The 16790-nt window shown below is 52.7% G+C and overlaps 2 protein-coding genes across 2 annotated transcripts in view; both read right to left on the reverse strand.

Moving 5' to 3' along the window:
* The window catches only part of PEBP4 (phosphatidylethanolamine binding protein 4), a 212119-nt gene that overhangs the window by 29522 nt on the left and 165807 nt on the right, over positions 1-16790 (reverse strand). The gene's annotated exons all lie outside the window — the stretch shown is intronic.
* LOC308619173 (small ribosomal subunit protein eS4-like) lies at positions 13168-14205 on the reverse strand. The gene has a single exon (XM_081237734.1). The coding sequence runs from the start codon at positions 14124-14126 to the stop codon at positions 13503-13505; it is 624 nt and encodes a 207-aa protein (XP_081093860.1). The 5' UTR covers positions 14127-14205; the 3' UTR covers positions 13168-13502.

A 16790-nucleotide genomic window follows, 5' to 3' on the forward strand; every position in this document is an offset into this window, starting at 1 on the left:
GATTGCGGACGAAGGAGCAGGAAAGGGAGTGAGAGGCGGGGCGTGGAGGCAACTGACCTTGTCCTGGGCAGGACCCCCTGCTGGGAAGCAGAAGCAGAGGTCCCTTTGCGGGAGAAACCCCCTCAGGATCTACAGCAATAAAAAAGGGGCCCCGAGCTCTCTTTCGCCGCAGCCTCTAATGACGGGGTTGGGGTATAATGAATATCTGTGTGCTCGTAAAACAGACTAATGACTGCCTTCATTTAATGGACCCCTTTTATCCTTACTTGTTCCCAAACCAGAAGGGACCATCCTGGGCGCTGAGGTCTGGAGCCTCGTGGTAGCCACAGCCCCCAGCTGTTTGGGTTGGGGGCCCACTGGTTACTGAGGCCCCTCAAAGGCTGCCTTTTCCTCCTCCATCCCTCATCTGGTTGAAACTGCCCGAGGAGTCTAGGGAGATGCCTGACAGTGACCAGCCTTAGGAAGTGGGCAGGGGATGGGGAGGGAGGAAGCATATACACCCTGATTCTTATGGACAGTGTCGACACTGGTAACACGTGGCTGCAGAGAAAGGGCATCTAGCAGCCGCTGACTGTACCACGCCTCCTTCCTCTGCCCCACACCGATACCAATCATCCCAGTGTCAACTCCTTCGCTTGAGAAGAGCTAGACCCCGGGAGGGAGGGGCTTGCCTGCTGATTCACCAGCAACACCTGTGTTTTGCTTGGGAGGTCTCCCTGCTTGGGACTAGCCAAGCCTGACCCTGTTTGACTTCCTGGAGCTTGGTGAGATCACAGCCCTGGGTGTTGTGGCTGCAGGCTAGTGTGACCTGCCATGCAGGGAATATTTCTAAAGAGATACTTGCCCTGGTGTTCCCAGGATTAGCTCATTGAGAGACTCAAGTTGTTCTTTGGGTCCCGCCCCGACCCCATTTGATTGTAGAAAGCTGTCAGGGGAACGTGAGTTCACTTGGGATAAAATGGGTAGTGGAAGTAAACAATTCAATACACTTGTCATGGAGAAGCCCCTGCTGGTGGCCAGGGGACCCTGGGTGGCTGGTAGCATCTCAGGCAGGTGGGATGGGCAGAATCAGAGTCCCCACACCCTGGAGGATCGAGGGACGGGCCAAGTTTCTTTCCCTAGAGTTCCGGAACTGCCTAACTGTGGTCTTTCGGTCAGAGACTGGAGAGGAGCCACAGGCCGTCATGACAAGGTCTGCCAGTGGCTAGAAACTCTGAGTCAGCCCACAGCCTCAGTGTTCCCATCTGGGCGCTGGCCCAGCCCTGCCTCCAGGCCATTTGCAGATAATTGGGGTCAGAGGAGGGCAGAGGATCCCAGGAATGTAGGTTCCTGGGCCCCTGACCAACCTCCCATTTTCAGTGCCCTCCCCTTGGAGACGGTCGCCCCCTGACAATGCAGGGCAGAAAAAGCATCCCCCACCCCATACTTGGCCTCTCAGCAGGGGGCACCGTGGTAGGAAAGGCACCTTTAGAAAGGCTCAGAGAGCAAACAGGTGAGGTGAGTCACTCGGAGGTGGTGTCGTGGCTATTAGGCAGGAACAACCACCGTCCAATGCACGTGTCAGCCGCTCTCCTCTCTTGAGGCCTATCAGGTGCTTTCATGCCATGGTATCACTTAACCCTCCTTCCCAAGGAGGCAGAAAGGACAAGGCTTATCATCCCCAATTTGCAGTTGGTGAACACAAGCTCCCAAGGGGTTAAGTGACTTGCCCAAGGTTATAGGATCGGCTGCAGAGCTGGGCATGGAATCCAGGTGTCCTGGTCCATGATCTAAGCCTCCTGAGTCATAGTCCAAGGTTACTTTGCCTGTACCTCATAACAAAGGCGGCTGTGTTCAGGAAATCAGTTCTAGAGCGAAGAGATGGTTTCTTTCCCCTTGGCCAGAATTTCTTGGGTGACCCTGAATATGCTCAGATTGGGCTGAAGGGCCAGTCTAGATCTTCCTAAATCTATCCTGGGTCACACCCAGGCCTGGGGGCAGGAAACTTTCTGGACAAGAGCGGGTCACTTTTGCCGGTGTCCTCCTGACTTAGGGGACACTGAGCGCCACTGTGAGGCCACTGAGAGGGGCGTGGGCTGTGATGAGTCAACAGTTCACTAGCTTTAGGTTCTGCAGAGGCATCGGCACCCTGATGTGGAGGTGGGATCTGGAGGCATGAGGGGTGGCCAGGTGAACTGGGGAGGGCCTGGAGCCCTGTGGCTGGAGGATTTACCAGTGTGATGCTGAGAGCTCTCCTCTGGCCCTTGGCTTGACTAATAAGAGCTGAGGCTCCCTGTGAGCTTGGCTCTGTAGTTTCTGTCTCAATGCCCTCCTCTGCTTCTCCTTATCTTTCCAGTCTAGTTTCCACTTCTTTTCCACTATGAAGCCTTCCTCAAGGGCTCTCTCCTAGTGCTTCCCCTCTGTAGTGCAGAACCACCCCCACCCCACCCCCCAGGCTAGACCCACAGCTGTTTGCTCTCCTGCATCTCCTCTGGCCCTGAGCTCTTCCAGAGCATCTTGTCTTGGCCCCCTGCTCCTCTGTCTCCTGCTCCTGTGGCAGAGCTACATACCCGGACCTGGAGGGGAGGGACTGACACACACCCAGCGCAGCGGGCCTGGTCCAGGCATTCCACATTCATCAGTGCACTTGATCATCCCAATGACCCTTCAAGGAAGGAAACGGAGGCTGGGGGAGAGCAGCCACTTGTTCAGCTCATTAGGTGGCAGAAGTGGGATTAAACCCAGATATTGCTGAATTCAGACGTGATTCCCTTCACCCAGTTCAATACGGCCTCTCAAATGCTTGCTTAGAAGAATGTGGGAGAAAGTGACAAAATGGATTATACATCTATGGCACTGAGTCAAGGTGCTGTCCCCTGGCTTGAAAAATGAACCCAACCTGTGGCAGAAGAAGCATTTGTCTTTCATTAGATTCAGTTTGCTTGTTTGCTTCCTTCTTTTTTCCCAGGAAATATTTTTGCTACAGTGATCTGTGAAAGGGCCTCAGGGCCATCCCTGTTAGATGTGCCCCTCACTCCCTGCCAATGGAAGGAGCTGCGCCATATCTCTGTGAATCCAGGAGCCCAGGTGTGAAAGCCACCGTGGGGGATGGAGAGAGGCCTGGTCACAAGGGCTGATCCATTTGGGGACAGGTTGGGCTCTTCAGGTCTGGAAAACCACCAGATGCCATATCTGTGGCCCCTGACCGTAGGGTCTGTGATTCTGTTCTCTGGCATTTATGGAGCAGGGTCGGGGAGAGTGTCGGTCTCCCAGATTAGGAGTAGCTGGTCAGCTCTCGACCACAGGATTTCCCTTGCTTTCCTCCCCTTCTCTCTTATTGCAGCCTCTTCCTCCTCCGTTCTCTCTTCTCTCCAGTCTCTTCCTCTTCATCCCTCTCTTCTGCCCTCTTCTCCCCTTTCTCCTCCTCTCCTTCCTACGTGGACTTCAGCCTTCTATCAGGAAACCAATTTCTTCATATTGGCTCCCCTAGTCTACCTCCTCCTGATTGGCACTCTCCATCCAATACAACATTCTGTGATGATGGAAATGTTCTAGATCTGTGCTGTCTTATATAGCAGCTGCTAGCCACATGTGGCTATTGAACACTTCAAATGTGGTTTGTGCTGCTGAGGAACTGAATTTTTAAACATTAAAATTTTTTTTGATTAATTTTAATTTTAATTGGCACATGTGGGTGGTAGCTACTGAGCTGGACACCAGAGCTCTAAATGATACGTAGTCCTGGACCCCCCTGGAGGTGCCCCTCCTTGTCCAGGCCCTGCCTCTCCCCCAGACCTCTGTGGGACCCTGCTTCCCTCCTGTGCTCAACTTCCTGATCTGTGACCTGTGAGAGGCCACGGAGTTCTGGGCTTGGAGCTGGATGACCCTTAGCGAGGTCTACCCTCTACCTTTTACTGAGGAAACAATTCAGGGCCGCGTCATCCACAGGACCCGATATAGGCAGTGTGGCTCTGAAACCCGGTTCTCCTGATTCCCGGTGTGAGATACCTTATACCAAATTAAGTCCTTCATTTTCCCAGGGGCTTGGATGTGCATGCAGCTGGGATTTGGAAAAACTGACCCGGGCAGAATTTTCTCTTCTTCCAAGATCTAAGTGGATCATTCTGGGTACCTGGCTGGTGTTTAATAAATGCCTGTTGATGGACCTGTGTCTCCAGGTGAATCCTCTCTCCCTTTCTAGAGGAAAGAGGGGGCAGACCCTGTTGGAGCTTGGTTTATCCCTTCCCTGGTCTCCTCTAGATTTCCACTCCTGTCCGGCAGTTAGAAAAGAGGATGCCAGAGGACCCACACTCCCCCATCGCTAAGGGCACGCTTTGCTGTCTCTTAGCTTCCTGCAGCGCCAGGACCCGAGGCAAGGAGTCAGTCTAACTAGGGCCGCCACCCTGACTGTTAGAGAAATAAACAAGGTATCGGTATTGTACCGAGGGGAGAGGAATTACTTCAAAAGTATCTCAGAAAAGAAGAAAGCCAAATTTTTATATGGGGTGCATGGATCGGGGGAGAGGGAGAAAAAAAAAAGCCTGGTTAATTAAGTTAATAGGTTTCTTAAAGAATACCCTTGTGAGTGATGTTGAACACATCGAAGTGTTGACAAGAAGGTATTTAACTTGACACCCACGCAGCGGGCAGGAGCATGCTCTGGGCTCCGACCCACCTTCTTTGTCTGAAACTTGTAGTAAAACTCAGTGCTGGGTTGTGAAATCTGTCCCAGGGAATCCGTGTTGCAGGGGGTCCAAGGTCAAGCCTCCTGCTTCTGGACAGAGTTGGGGTGGGTGAGGGTTGCTCCCCTAAACCTAAGTCCCTAGATTAGGAGAGCGGAGGCTGGGGTCCCCGACTCAGAAGCCCACGGAAGCTGATATTCTGGGGATCCCGGAGGGCCCACAAGACTATTTTTGACTCTTGCAAGTGGTTGGAATGAAACTGTCCCTTCCCTCCAAGATCCAGTTGCCTTGTGGACCTTGGGTCTGATACCCAGGAACATCTGTGCCATCCTAGGGCTTCTCTAGCACGATGAACTAGTGGGATAATCTGGGTGAATTGGTGAATATGGATTTTCCCTTTCTCTTAAACCTGTAGTAGAGAGAGAGGCCCCAAATCACTGGGCTAGTGGAAAGAAGCCTTGCCTTGGAGGAGGAGGAAGGTGTGTGTGTGTGTGTGTGTGTGTGTGTGTGTGTGTGTGTGTGTATTTATTTATTTATTATTAATTTTTTTTTGCGGTACGCGGGCCTCTCACTGCTGTGGCCTCTCCCGTTGCGGAGCACAGGCTCTGGACGCGCAGGCTCAGCGGCCATGGCTCACGGGCCCAGCCGCTCCGCGGCATGTGGGATCTTCCCGGACCGGGGCACGAACCCATGTCCCTGCACTGGCAGGCGGACTCTCAACCACTGCGCCACCAGGGAAGCCCTGTGTGTGTGTATTTAAAGAAAACTTTGGGTTGCTCTCATTTGAAAGCACAGGGGCATAAATTACCATTCCTAAAACAAAGGAGCTTCTCCTTTTGCCAAGCAGCCTGCCTCAAAGGCCCCGGACAAGGATGGGGTTCCTTGCCTGCTGCGGGCTTATCAGCCTGCCTTTCTGCCCAGCTGTCATCCAACCCTCTTGTCATCAGCCATCTCTCATCCACCTTCTCTTTCTGTTACATTAAGCTCAGACTTATCGGGTGATCAGAGTTTTCAGGCTGGGACCTGAATTTCAGGGTCTCCGCCATTGTTACGGTGGCCAGGTTTGTAAAGTGGAAAAATGGTGACATGAATGTCTTTGTGAAAGAAATTTTCTTTCTTAGATACAGAGCAAAATAAATAAAGTAACCTAACTCCACAGTTGTCTGGTCACCTTGAGGCCACGTAAGTGAGCAATGTGAAAAACCTGAATCAACATCCATGGTTAATGGGTTTCCAGCCTGGCAGAAAGGCTAGCACTGCCCCTCACCTAAAGTCATAGACAAAGGCTGTGTGTGTCTGTGGATGTGGTGGGAAGAGTGGGGCAAATTGGAATTTTCCCTCATTTAAAAATGGCGGTCAAGGAAGGCAATCCCTTCTTGCAACAAGAAAGCCTGGGTGAGTGCTTTGCTCTTGTTCTTGGCATCAGCCCTTGTTCTGGGGGCTCATTTTTGCTTAGAGAAGCCGGTTCCCATCCAGGCAATCCCACTGTTCAGGAGATGTAGGATTCTGGGGTTTGCACACACTCCTAAGACATTTCCGTTTCCAGGAAAAGGGAACAATTTATCATCTTTCTCCCTAATTCCTAATGCATTAGGACACAGTATTAAAGAAAAGGCTCTGGGTTGAGTAGGAGCTACCTGTTAATTTTACAGTCAAATTTCCCATTCCTCCAATACTCTCCCATCCCCATTCTCCATCATGGAGACATATCACGGCGATGTCTCTCCTTTTCCTGATCGCCCAATTTGAGTTTCCTAAGAGCAAACTGAGAGGGTTAATCAGATTCCCCGCTTTCCTGTTTGACGCAGGCAGGTTGCCAGGGAGTAGCCCAGTTCAGCACACTCTTATTGAGTGCCTACCATGTACAGAGCCAGGGCTGGGGGCTATGGGACTGTAGTTCCTGCCCTTAAAAAAGTTTCAGCTCACGGGAGGCGCAGAGCTGCCTGAATTATCCTTACAGTCCCAGAGAATGCACATGCCCTGCTCAGGGGCCAGGAGGGATCTGAGAGCATCCCAGAAACAGACGGGTTTCCAGAGAAGTCACTTCCTCCCGAGATCCCCCACTTCCTCCCGAGATCCCCCACTTCCTCCCGAGATCCCCCACTTCCTCCCGAGATCCCCCATTTCCTCCCGAGATCCCCCATTTCCTCCCGAGATCCCCCACTTCCTCCCGAGATCCCCCACTTCCTCCCGAGATCCCCCACTTCCTCCCGAGATTCCCCATTTCCTCCCGAGATCCCCCACTTCCTCCCGAGATTCCCCACTTCCTCCCGAGATCCCCCACTTCCTCGCGAGATCCCCCACTTCCTCCCGAGATCCCCCACTTCCTCCCGAGATCCCCCATTTCCTCCCGAGATCCCCCACTTCCTCCCGAGATCCCCCATTTCCTCCCGAGATCCCCCACTTCCTCCCGAGATCCCCCACTTCCTCCCGAGATCCCCCACGTCCTCCCGAGATCCCCCACGTCCTCCCGAGATCCCCCACTTCCTCCCGAGATCCCCCATTTCCTCCCGAGATCCCCCACTTCCTCCCGAGATCCCCCACTTCCTCCCGAGATCCCCCATTTCCTCCCGAGATCCCCCACTTCCTCCCGAGATCCCCCATTTCCTCCCGAGATTCCCCATTTCCTCCCACCTCCCAGCATTGAAACTGGGGGCACCACGTGGACCTTGACAATGAGTCAACGCAGCAAGAGCAGACTTTTAGCTGGGACATCTTTTCACATCAAACCTTTTTTTGAAAATAGTTTTTCCTTCCTTCGGAGACACCTGGCCAGAGCGAAGCAGACTCCTTAGTTGTGACCAAATACTGAAATCAGATCAGTGATATTGTAATGTGTTTCATAAGGACAGACGCTGCTGGGAGAACTAGAGAGCTGGGCAGCTCCCGTAGCTGCCCAGAGCCTGAGGTTGAACCCCAAGGCAGAACCCTCCAGAGTGGCCACCTTGCCGAAGTCCTTCCCAGCCCACCATTCCTTGGGGAGGAGGGTGGAGGGTGGAAGCCAGGACCCTGGGCTACTGGCTTTGGTGTGCTGGTGGGTGGGTGGGTGGGAGGGCTGAATACTGGCTTTTGGACCAGACTTCCCCACCCCTGTGTGGGAGGCGTGAGGGGTTAGAGCCGGGAGGCAGGAAGTGAGCGCAGATGGGCTGCCCAGACAGCTGTGTGGGGGACGGAGCGTATCTGTCCGGGTGAGTCCAGTGGGGCCCCTCCCCGCAACCTCCATGCCAAGTCTACCCGTTCAATCAATAGGGTGTGGGCTCAGTTTGGGTCCCAAATGGGGAAAATGGTGGGAAAGGAAAGTCTGAAGGCAGAAGCAGCAGCTAGGGGTCGCTGAGGGGGTATGTTCCCATGAGAAAAAGAATGTCTGAACTCTGGGGCAGAGGAAGGGACGAAGGGCAAAGAGAAACTTAAAAGCAAATGGATCAGATTGCATCTGCCCAGGGTGGGCTTGTGGCTTCCAGGTGGCTCCTGAGCGCCCGGGGTCCGGCGTCTCCTCTGAGAAGCTGCCCACTTCCTCGCCTCTCCTGTGCTCCCCAAATGCCTTACATTGCAGCAATTAAAGTCCCCGAGGTAACTGCTCCTTCTCCTGTCTCACCTACTAGCCCGCGGGTGTACTGAGATCAGAGACCCTATCTTCTTCATCACTGAATCCTCACAGAGTAGACACTCTGGAGAAGTTTGCTAAATGAGGGAGTGATTGCATGGCCTAAATCGACACAAGGTTTCCCATTTAATGCTTTAATTTTCTCTAATTGGCTGTAAATATTGCTGGGGAAGCTTTTCCCAAGTAGACACTCAGAGATCTTTGGGAGATAGAAACTGGATCAGATTCTCATCAGGAATTTGCCTGCGGGCCTGAGGGTAGTTTACCTCTTTAAGCTCTTTTCTAGGGAGCTGAGCACAGGGGAAAGGCTCACTGTTCTAGAAACACACTGACTTGGCATCACGGCCACTTGCATGTCCTCCTTGGGGCAGCTGCTTCCCCCTCTGTGCAAAGCTGTTACCTGCCTGCTATAGAACCAGAGAGGCAGGAATTATGGATCACGTGGACCTCCACGAGCAGGGGAGGCTTATAGCTTCCCTGCATCCATCCTCCATCACCTCTCTGCCCGGTTTTCACGGCGTAATAAAAGGAGATGGGAGGGACTTCCCCGGTGGTCCAGCGGGTAAGACTCCACGCTCCCAATGCAGGGGGCCCGGGTTTAATCCCTGGTCGGGGAACTCGATACCGCACGCATGCTGCAACTAAGAGTTCGTGTGCCGCAAGTACGAAGTCTGCACGCTGCAACTAAAAGTTCCCGTGTGCCGCAACTAAGATCCGGCACAGCCGATAAATAAATAAATAAATATTCAAAAAATAAATAAATGAGCTTTAAAAACAAAAAAAAGGAGATGGGAGTTGGAGTTCCAGCTCTACTGTGTGGCCCCAGGTGAGTCATTTCTCCTCTCTGGGCCTCTGTGTTCTCATCTGAACAATGAAGGCTGGACTAAGGAACCTCTGAGATCTCTACCAGTTCCTAATGTCACATATCTGGTAGAATGATGAGCAGGGAATGTGGCCCTTGATATTATCACTGTCCCCCAGAGCCTGGGCCGGGGACTTTCCCTTAACTTAGGCTTGTGCGGGGTGGGGGGGAGGAAGGGCCCATAAAGCTACTGCTCCACTCGTGGACGCCTGTGTTCACCCACTTGGTGCAAAGGTGACTCTTCCTGGATGAGTTAGTCAAGTCCTGCTTGAAGTCAGAAAGTCTGCGTGAATGAGTCTTAAATGTTTCCCAAGCTTCTACTCCTGTCTTCTATTACCTCGTGGGTGTAACAGAAGTGCCAATAGGGACAAAGGAAGGATTAAAGTCCCAAGGGCTTGGGCCCCAAGTGGGACACGTGTACTCTTCTCTAACGTTATTTTTGCCATCATGCTCATCACCATCACTGTGACCCATTATTAATACTGTTAAGCATTTATTGTTCTTCATTCAGCCAAGAGCAGTGGGTGAGTAAATCAGCAAGAAACTCCGGCCCCAAGAAGCCTGCACCGTTTCGGGCATTTCTCAGGTCAAGGCTGGTTTCTCCAGCCCTTATGCAGGGATTAAATCTGACCCTCAGCAGGAAATGGGGCCCGTGGCTTTGAGTTCCTTTACATGAAAGTACTGTCCTTTCCGGAGGAAAGGTGTTATAATTCCAAGCTACTTTTGCCGTTGTGTATCTGTTTCTTAGTCACATTTGTAGCTCCTACAATGCCTTGAACAGGGCGCGACCGAAGGTGCTTGCTAAATGCTTATTGAAAATAGTTAATTATAATGATGTCTTATAACAAATTAGGCAGGGGAAGTGGGCCTGGGAGGGCTCTGAAGTGCTTCTGAGCTGCCACGAGCTGAGAAACAGTGTAACTCCTCGTCTGGGGCATCTTCCCTGCTAACGCTTAGAGCCTGGAGCCCTCGGGTTGCAAGGCTAGCAAGGGATTGGCTAGCAAGGGGTTGTTTGGGAGGCAGGGTGGCCAAGACTCAGACAGGAGGTGAACAGCTGGCGCCTCCTTCTGGCCCTGCCGGGCTGGAGCGGGCCTGGGGAGGGCTGGTGCGGGAACCTCAGCCCCTCCGCTCCCAGAATGTCACCTCCCTCCCACCACCCCAGCCCCTTCACCCCGAGAGAGCCCAGCTCAGGAGAGCCAGTGGAGAGCAAGGGAGGCTGTTATGTAACTGATTTAACTCCTTGCCAAACTGGTGACTAATTCAGACCGTCTCGGCCAGATTGGCTCGGCAGATTTGGTGTCATCTGCAGGAGGCCCGGCTGGTTCGTGGCTGGTTCTCACACCCTCTGCTGGAAGGATCTCTCAGCTCCCTTGCTGGCCTGGGCCACCACCAACCTCAACCACGGCTCCATCAGCACTCCTGCCTACCGGAGACCTTCTCCGTAGGCGTCCCATCCCCCAACTTCGTGTCCCTTCCTGCCCTCCAAAAAGAGGCCAGGAAGACAGTTCGTTTATGTCTGCCCCCAAGACAGTTCATTTATGCCTGGGGCTCACTGAGGCCCTTCATTTTGCACCTGGTGAGGGCGAAGGGCACTGTGGCCTGCTGCCCTTGGCTGGCTGCTAAGGTTGGCACTGTTGGGTCCAGAACTTGGGGCCCCTCTCCACCACTGCTCAAGGGGAAAGGGCTCCAGGGAACATCTGGCCTCACCCAGTCCCCTGGCCTTGGACCCCGGGCCCTGCAGGTCACAGGCTGCCTGGGTGATGCCGGGAGAGGCCTGGGCTCACTGCTTCGGTTCTCACTTTTCTTTTTTAAGAGGGGGTGCTTGGTAAGCCCAGCCCGTCCCTCCTGCAGAAGGCCGTCCTGAGGGGGAACGTGGAGGGAGGACATTTGTGCTTATCTGGAGACAGTTCAGGGAAAAACACAAAGAAGTGTCCTGACAAGGCCCACAGTATTCATAGACATGAGTGCTGGGGATTAGTTTATTTAATCCTTAACCACACAGCCCTCTGTGGTTGGGATGATTCCCATTTTACAGGTGGGGAAACTGAGGCTGAAAGCAATTGGGTGGTTTGCCAAAGCTGGTAAGTGGCTGAGCTGGGCTTTGAACTCCCTCCCCAGTGGCTTGGGAGCCTAAGCTGGTTCTGATACACTGCCTTCCCATGGCATTCCTGGGATGGGTTCCCGAGGCCGTTGAAAGACTTGTACATCTCAGCAGCTTCATGGCAACTGCCCAGCTAGACCCAGAAAATAATACTACCTTGTACTGCTACTTCCTTCCGCCAAGCCCCACACAGACATGATCTCATTCACTTTCCCACAGTCCCATGTGGGCTAAGGAGGGGGCGGGGACTCTGTTTCCCAGGGAGGAAAGGGAGGCACAGAGAGGGACGCTGGCCTGTTCTAGGTCACAAAGCTGGCTGGCGGCAGAGCTGGGACTGGAAATCAGGCATCCCTGCCCTGGAGGGCGGTTATTTAGCTTGATAAGTATGGGCTAGAATCACCCCCGAGATACAGCAAATTGGGGTGGTTTTCTTGAGGGCTGACTCAGTGGCTGAAACAGCTCCAAGATAGCTGGGCTTGTGTTAAAAAAAGGAAATCTGAGATGCATATAAAGGCAATCTGTATGCCAAGAAAGAGGCGCTGGGACTAGTGGTCACCACACTAGCGCCCCTCCTGGCCAGGCCCGGCACCGTCTCTCTGCTTCCGTTCCCCAGATGCCCTGGGGCTCAGACGCAGCCCTGGTGTGATGGGAAGAACACTGGCTTTGAGGTCATGGAACCTGGAGAGGATATTCACTAGGGACCCATAAATCAGTCATCTCCCCTCTCAGCTTTTCCACTTTTCACTCAAAAAGTGAGGATACTAACTCCATGAAATAGACATTGTGTGTGAAAAACGTCATCAACTATAAAGCCTGCAGAGAGAGAGAAATTACTGGTGTTCCCTTCAGCCCGATCTCATCTCTACTAAAGACCTTTCTAAAAATGGCTTTGAAGCGACAGGTCACACAGCAGCATTGTCCTGGTCAAACGTCTGTCTTCCCTACTGTGGCTTTTCCACTTGGATCTCTGGTACCCAATGTCTGGTCCCGAATCAAATGTTCCCCGGGTGGCCCCATGGGCTCCAGGGCAGGGCTGGCAAACTTCTTGCAAAGGCCCACGTGGTAAATATTTGAGGCTTCGTGGGCCACAGGTGATTTTGGTCACATGTTCTTTGTTTCTTTCTTTCTTTTCTTACAACTCTTTAAAAATGTAAGAAACATTCTTAGTTCACAGGTCTTACAAAAACAGGCCGATCTGGCCCGCGGGCTGTAGTTTGCTATGCCTGGCCTAGTGTAAAATTGGGGGCGGGGGGAGTTTGGAAGTAGAAAAGGCCTAGACCCCCAGTTTTGCTGCTTGCCTGCCTGAGGGCCTTTGGATCACTCTTCACCCTCCCTGGGGACTTAGTGAATTGTCTGCCTCCTGGCTGTAATAGTCCCTACTTACTTCAGAGGGCTGCAGTGAGGGTTCTCAACAGAAAGCGTCTACCCCGCAGCAGGTGCCTGAGAGATGCGGGGTGGTATCATCACTGCTCAGTGAGTGAGGGACGGCCCACCCTGTCCTTGGTGTGGTGGGGAGGACAGCACCCTCCCAGAGTCTGGGATATTCTACAAGGTGACCAACCAAGGCCCTGCTCGGAAGGCAGAGGCCCAGGGTTTCACGAGCAGAGGAAGACCTGGGGTTATGTCGAGGGGCTGGTTGCAGGGTTGGGACCTTGGTCCCACCACCAGCTTTGTCTTGGGCGGGAGGTGGCGTCTGGGAGTCTGTGGAGCTACAAGAGGCTCCCCACAGACCTGGGGCCCAGGGGGACCCAGGGCTTTGCCGAGAGGACACCGGTGACTCACTGGTTCTCTTGAGTCCTGGCTTGTTGGCAAGTGAAAAACTAGAGAAGGAAGCAGTTGTGAAAAAAGTGTGGGTCAGAGCAAGCTCATTTCATTAATAATAAGAGCCACCATGTACTGAGCACTTCTGCGTCCCGGGTGCTGAGGGCTGTATGCCCATCCCCCCATCCCCCCAGCGAGCCCGGGGCAATGCTGGGGCGGGAAGGGCGGGGGGAAGGCTCTCAGCTGCAGGGGCTGGAGCCGGGCGAGGATGGTCCTGCTTTCTTTGATGTTCCACTGCCTCCTGGGAGCCTAGCTCTGCCCGTGGGTTCAGGTTTGGGTGGATACTCAGGCCAGGGGAGTGTGAGATCTTGATTCTTTTTCTTTCTTTCTTTCTTTTTTCTTTTTTTAAAATTATGTGGTAGTTATCTTTAAGTACAAAGACTTTTCCAATCATGTCACTTAGAGATCATTTTATCTGCTGCTCTGTTTGCCGCCAGTCTCTTGTCTCTCTCCTCAGCAGTGGATACCCTTCCCACAAGGAAGAGAGATCCATGGTTTGTTGCCTTTGCCAATAACGAAAATGTCCGAGAGCCGGGTGGCAAAGCTATTGCCGTTGGCATCTTTCACATGAACTACATCAGAAGAACCAGGATGTCTCTCCCGGTTAGGGATCACAGCAATTCTTCCCAGGTTAGCACCTCCAGTCACCGGGCACAGGTTACCAGTGTCAAATTTGATGAAATCAGTAATCCTGCCAGTCTCCAAATCAGTTTGAATGGTGTCATTCACCTCGATGAGGGGATCATGGTAGCGGATGGTGCGAGCATCACGGGTCACCAGATGAGGGATTCCTTTTGTCCCCACAAAGATCTTTCTCACTTTGCACAACTTATACTTGGTTTCCTCAGGTGAAATACGATGAACAGCAAAGCGACCCTTGGTGTCACAGATCAGACGAAAATTCTCTCCAGTCTTGTCAATGCTGATGACGTCCATAAAACCAGCAGGGTAGGTTATATCAGTGAGGACCTTGCCATCAGTCTTTTTTTTTTTTTTTTTGCGATACGCGGGCCTCTCACTGTTGTGGCCTCTCCCGTTGCGGAGCACAGGCTCCAGACGCACAGGCTCAGCGGCCATGGCTCACGGGCCCAGCCGCTCCGCGGCACGTGGGATCTTCCCGGACCGGGGCACGAACCCGCGTCCCCTGCATCGGCAGGCGGACTCTCAACCACCGCGCCGCCAGGGAAGCCCCCCCATCAGTCTTAATGAAACGCTGCATGCAGATCTTCTTTACTTCATCTCCCGTTAGGGCATACTTAAGTCTGTTCCTTGAGACATGCCCTCAGCTTGTGGGGACCGGTAGATGGATGAGGAGCAAACACACCAGTCAGCTTATCCAGCGTCCAATGCTTTGGAGCTGCTATGTGCTTTAGGTGTTTCTTGGGACCGCGAGCCATGGCTGCTCTAGGCATGAAAAGAGAGCTATTCTTCTTTTTGAGACATACAGTGAAAAGGACTAGTTCCTCGGCTGCTGGAAAAACCCCATCATCACCCAGCCGTGGAACCTGGAGCACTCTCTTCTGTGTACTTGTGCTATCCCGTGGCTGGTTCTGGAGGGTCACCTGCGACCAGCCTCCCGGGCTGGAACTCAGCAGTGTGACTCGGTGCACAGGGGGTCATGTCTTCCTATCGCCAACACCCTGCTTACCTCTGTGCCCCTTTCCACCTATAATTCACTGTTCCTGTATCTAGAAAGCCATCCTGTTACTTCTTTATCTGGTAAACTTCTACGCAGTCCTTTAAAACATAGCTCAAATGTCACCTCCTCCAGGAAGCCTTCCAGGACTACCCAGGCACAGTTAGTATCTCCCTCTTCTGCCTTCAGGCACTTTGATTGTTATACTATTTGGGGGTGGGGGACAAACATTAATCAAGCACTTAGTACATCCTATGCCTTACGCTAGGCACTTTATTGAATTATGCCATTTAACATTCAAAAACCCGTGAAAGGGTCTTATCCCCATTTTACAGATAAGGAAACTGAGGCTCAGAGCAGCTAAATAACCTGCCCAAGGTGAGGCTGGGATCTGAATCCAGGCAGTATGACCTCAGTGCCCTCCCTCCTAACCACTAAATGATATTGCCTCTCTGACACTAGTTATAATTACCCCCAACTGTGATAATACGTTTATGGGTCTGTAAATGGCCCGTGAGCTGAGACCACGACTTATATATCTTTGCTGCCCCAGAATGTAGCGCAGTGCAGTGCACACAGTAGGCGCTTAGTGGTTGCTCATGGAAAGAATGTTGAATACAGAGCCTGTGGGGGCTGGGCCCACTAATGGAAGGTGGGGTGCTGGGAGCCGGGAAAGGAAGACAAGTGGGGGACACAGCTGAGTGGGTGGGGCTTGCTTGACCCTGGCGGGGAGGAGGTTCCTGCTGCCAGCTGCCATGCCATCTTGGAATCACGAGCCTGGCAAGAACAGCAGAATGATGTCCTGACACTGCTTAGTAAGCACCTTCAGCATGCTAGGAAGTGCTTCGCACAAGGGCATTCTAAGTCCAGGATAAAGGACAGCTAGTTCAAATCCCTAGACAGCTCACAAAGGCAGTGCCTCTGCAGGATGCACTTTGGCAAAGGATCATCCTGAGGCTGGGTCTGGACTCCGTGCCCTGTACGTTCTGAACCTTGCCGGCCCTCGGAGAAGCCGGGCTGTTGAGGGAAGTTGCATGAATTCCGTGTCGGGGAGTCCTCTTTTGTACCATGCAGCTCTGTTTACAGCCGACTGGCTGCCCGGAGGAGCGGAGCTTCTGGGTGAGCAAGGAGATGGGCATCAGGACACTTTCATCTCTTCCCGGCTCTCTCCACCCACAGGAGGTGGGGCCCAGCCGGGGCCCAAAGCCTGGAGCCTCCCAGCAAGCCAGGTGGGCCTGTGAGGTCATGCTTCCTGCCACACTTGCAGGTGGCCCTTTCCTGGGGTGCCAGCAGGTGTCAGGGGCAGGGGTGGTGTACGGGGGACCCCTTTAGCATCCCCAGTCCCCTCTGGGGGCTGGAGGTGCCCCTTGAAGCCACTGGAAAGCTCTTTTCTTGCCCGGAAGAGGCCCAAAGCATGCGTGGCTGCTGACACGGGGGAGGGGGGATGGGGGGAGTGGGGGAGAGCGAGAAGACCCGCCTGCAAGCCGCGTTCATACAAAATGCATTTCCCAACGTATCCCTCTGGCCTGTCGGAGCCCCTTCTGCTCACTGCTCTGTTTATACATGATAGACAACTAATTAACATCCAAACCTCCTGAAAGGTCCTTTCAGAGGTAATGTTCTGACAGTTTATGTCAGCAAGGAGCACTGATTTGTCTAAGCATATGGATCACATTGTTTCAGATTGAATGAGGTGAATATTAAACTGCTTTAAATGTACTCTTCATAAAGTACTAATTACACACTCCCAAGGGAGAACAGCCAAGGAATACTAAACAGTAGAGAAGTCAACAGAAGGTTCTTTTTATAGTATGTTGCTGGGCTCTGTGTTTTTCTGTCTCCTTCTTTCTCGCTCTCTCTCTTTTTTTTACAGTAAAATCACAGCACGCGAAAGAATACACATTTATAGCACAATGCTTCTCATCTAATTATATGGCAATCATTAGTTTTAAGCTGGATGCATTATATTTTCTTTGATATATTATGCCTGAGGCACAACTCTGCATTTACTGCTGCTACTGGCAGATTCCAGTCCCCCCAACCCCCTTTTCAAACCCCAACTCCTCTCTACCCCACGACCCTTTAACAAATTATTTAACCCTTAC

Source organism: Mesoplodon bidens, assembly GCF_964165515.1.
Source record: "Mesoplodon bidens genome assembly, chromosome: 6".
NCBI classification, from domain to species: domain Eukaryota; kingdom Metazoa; phylum Chordata; class Mammalia; order Artiodactyla; family Ziphiidae; genus Mesoplodon; species Mesoplodon bidens.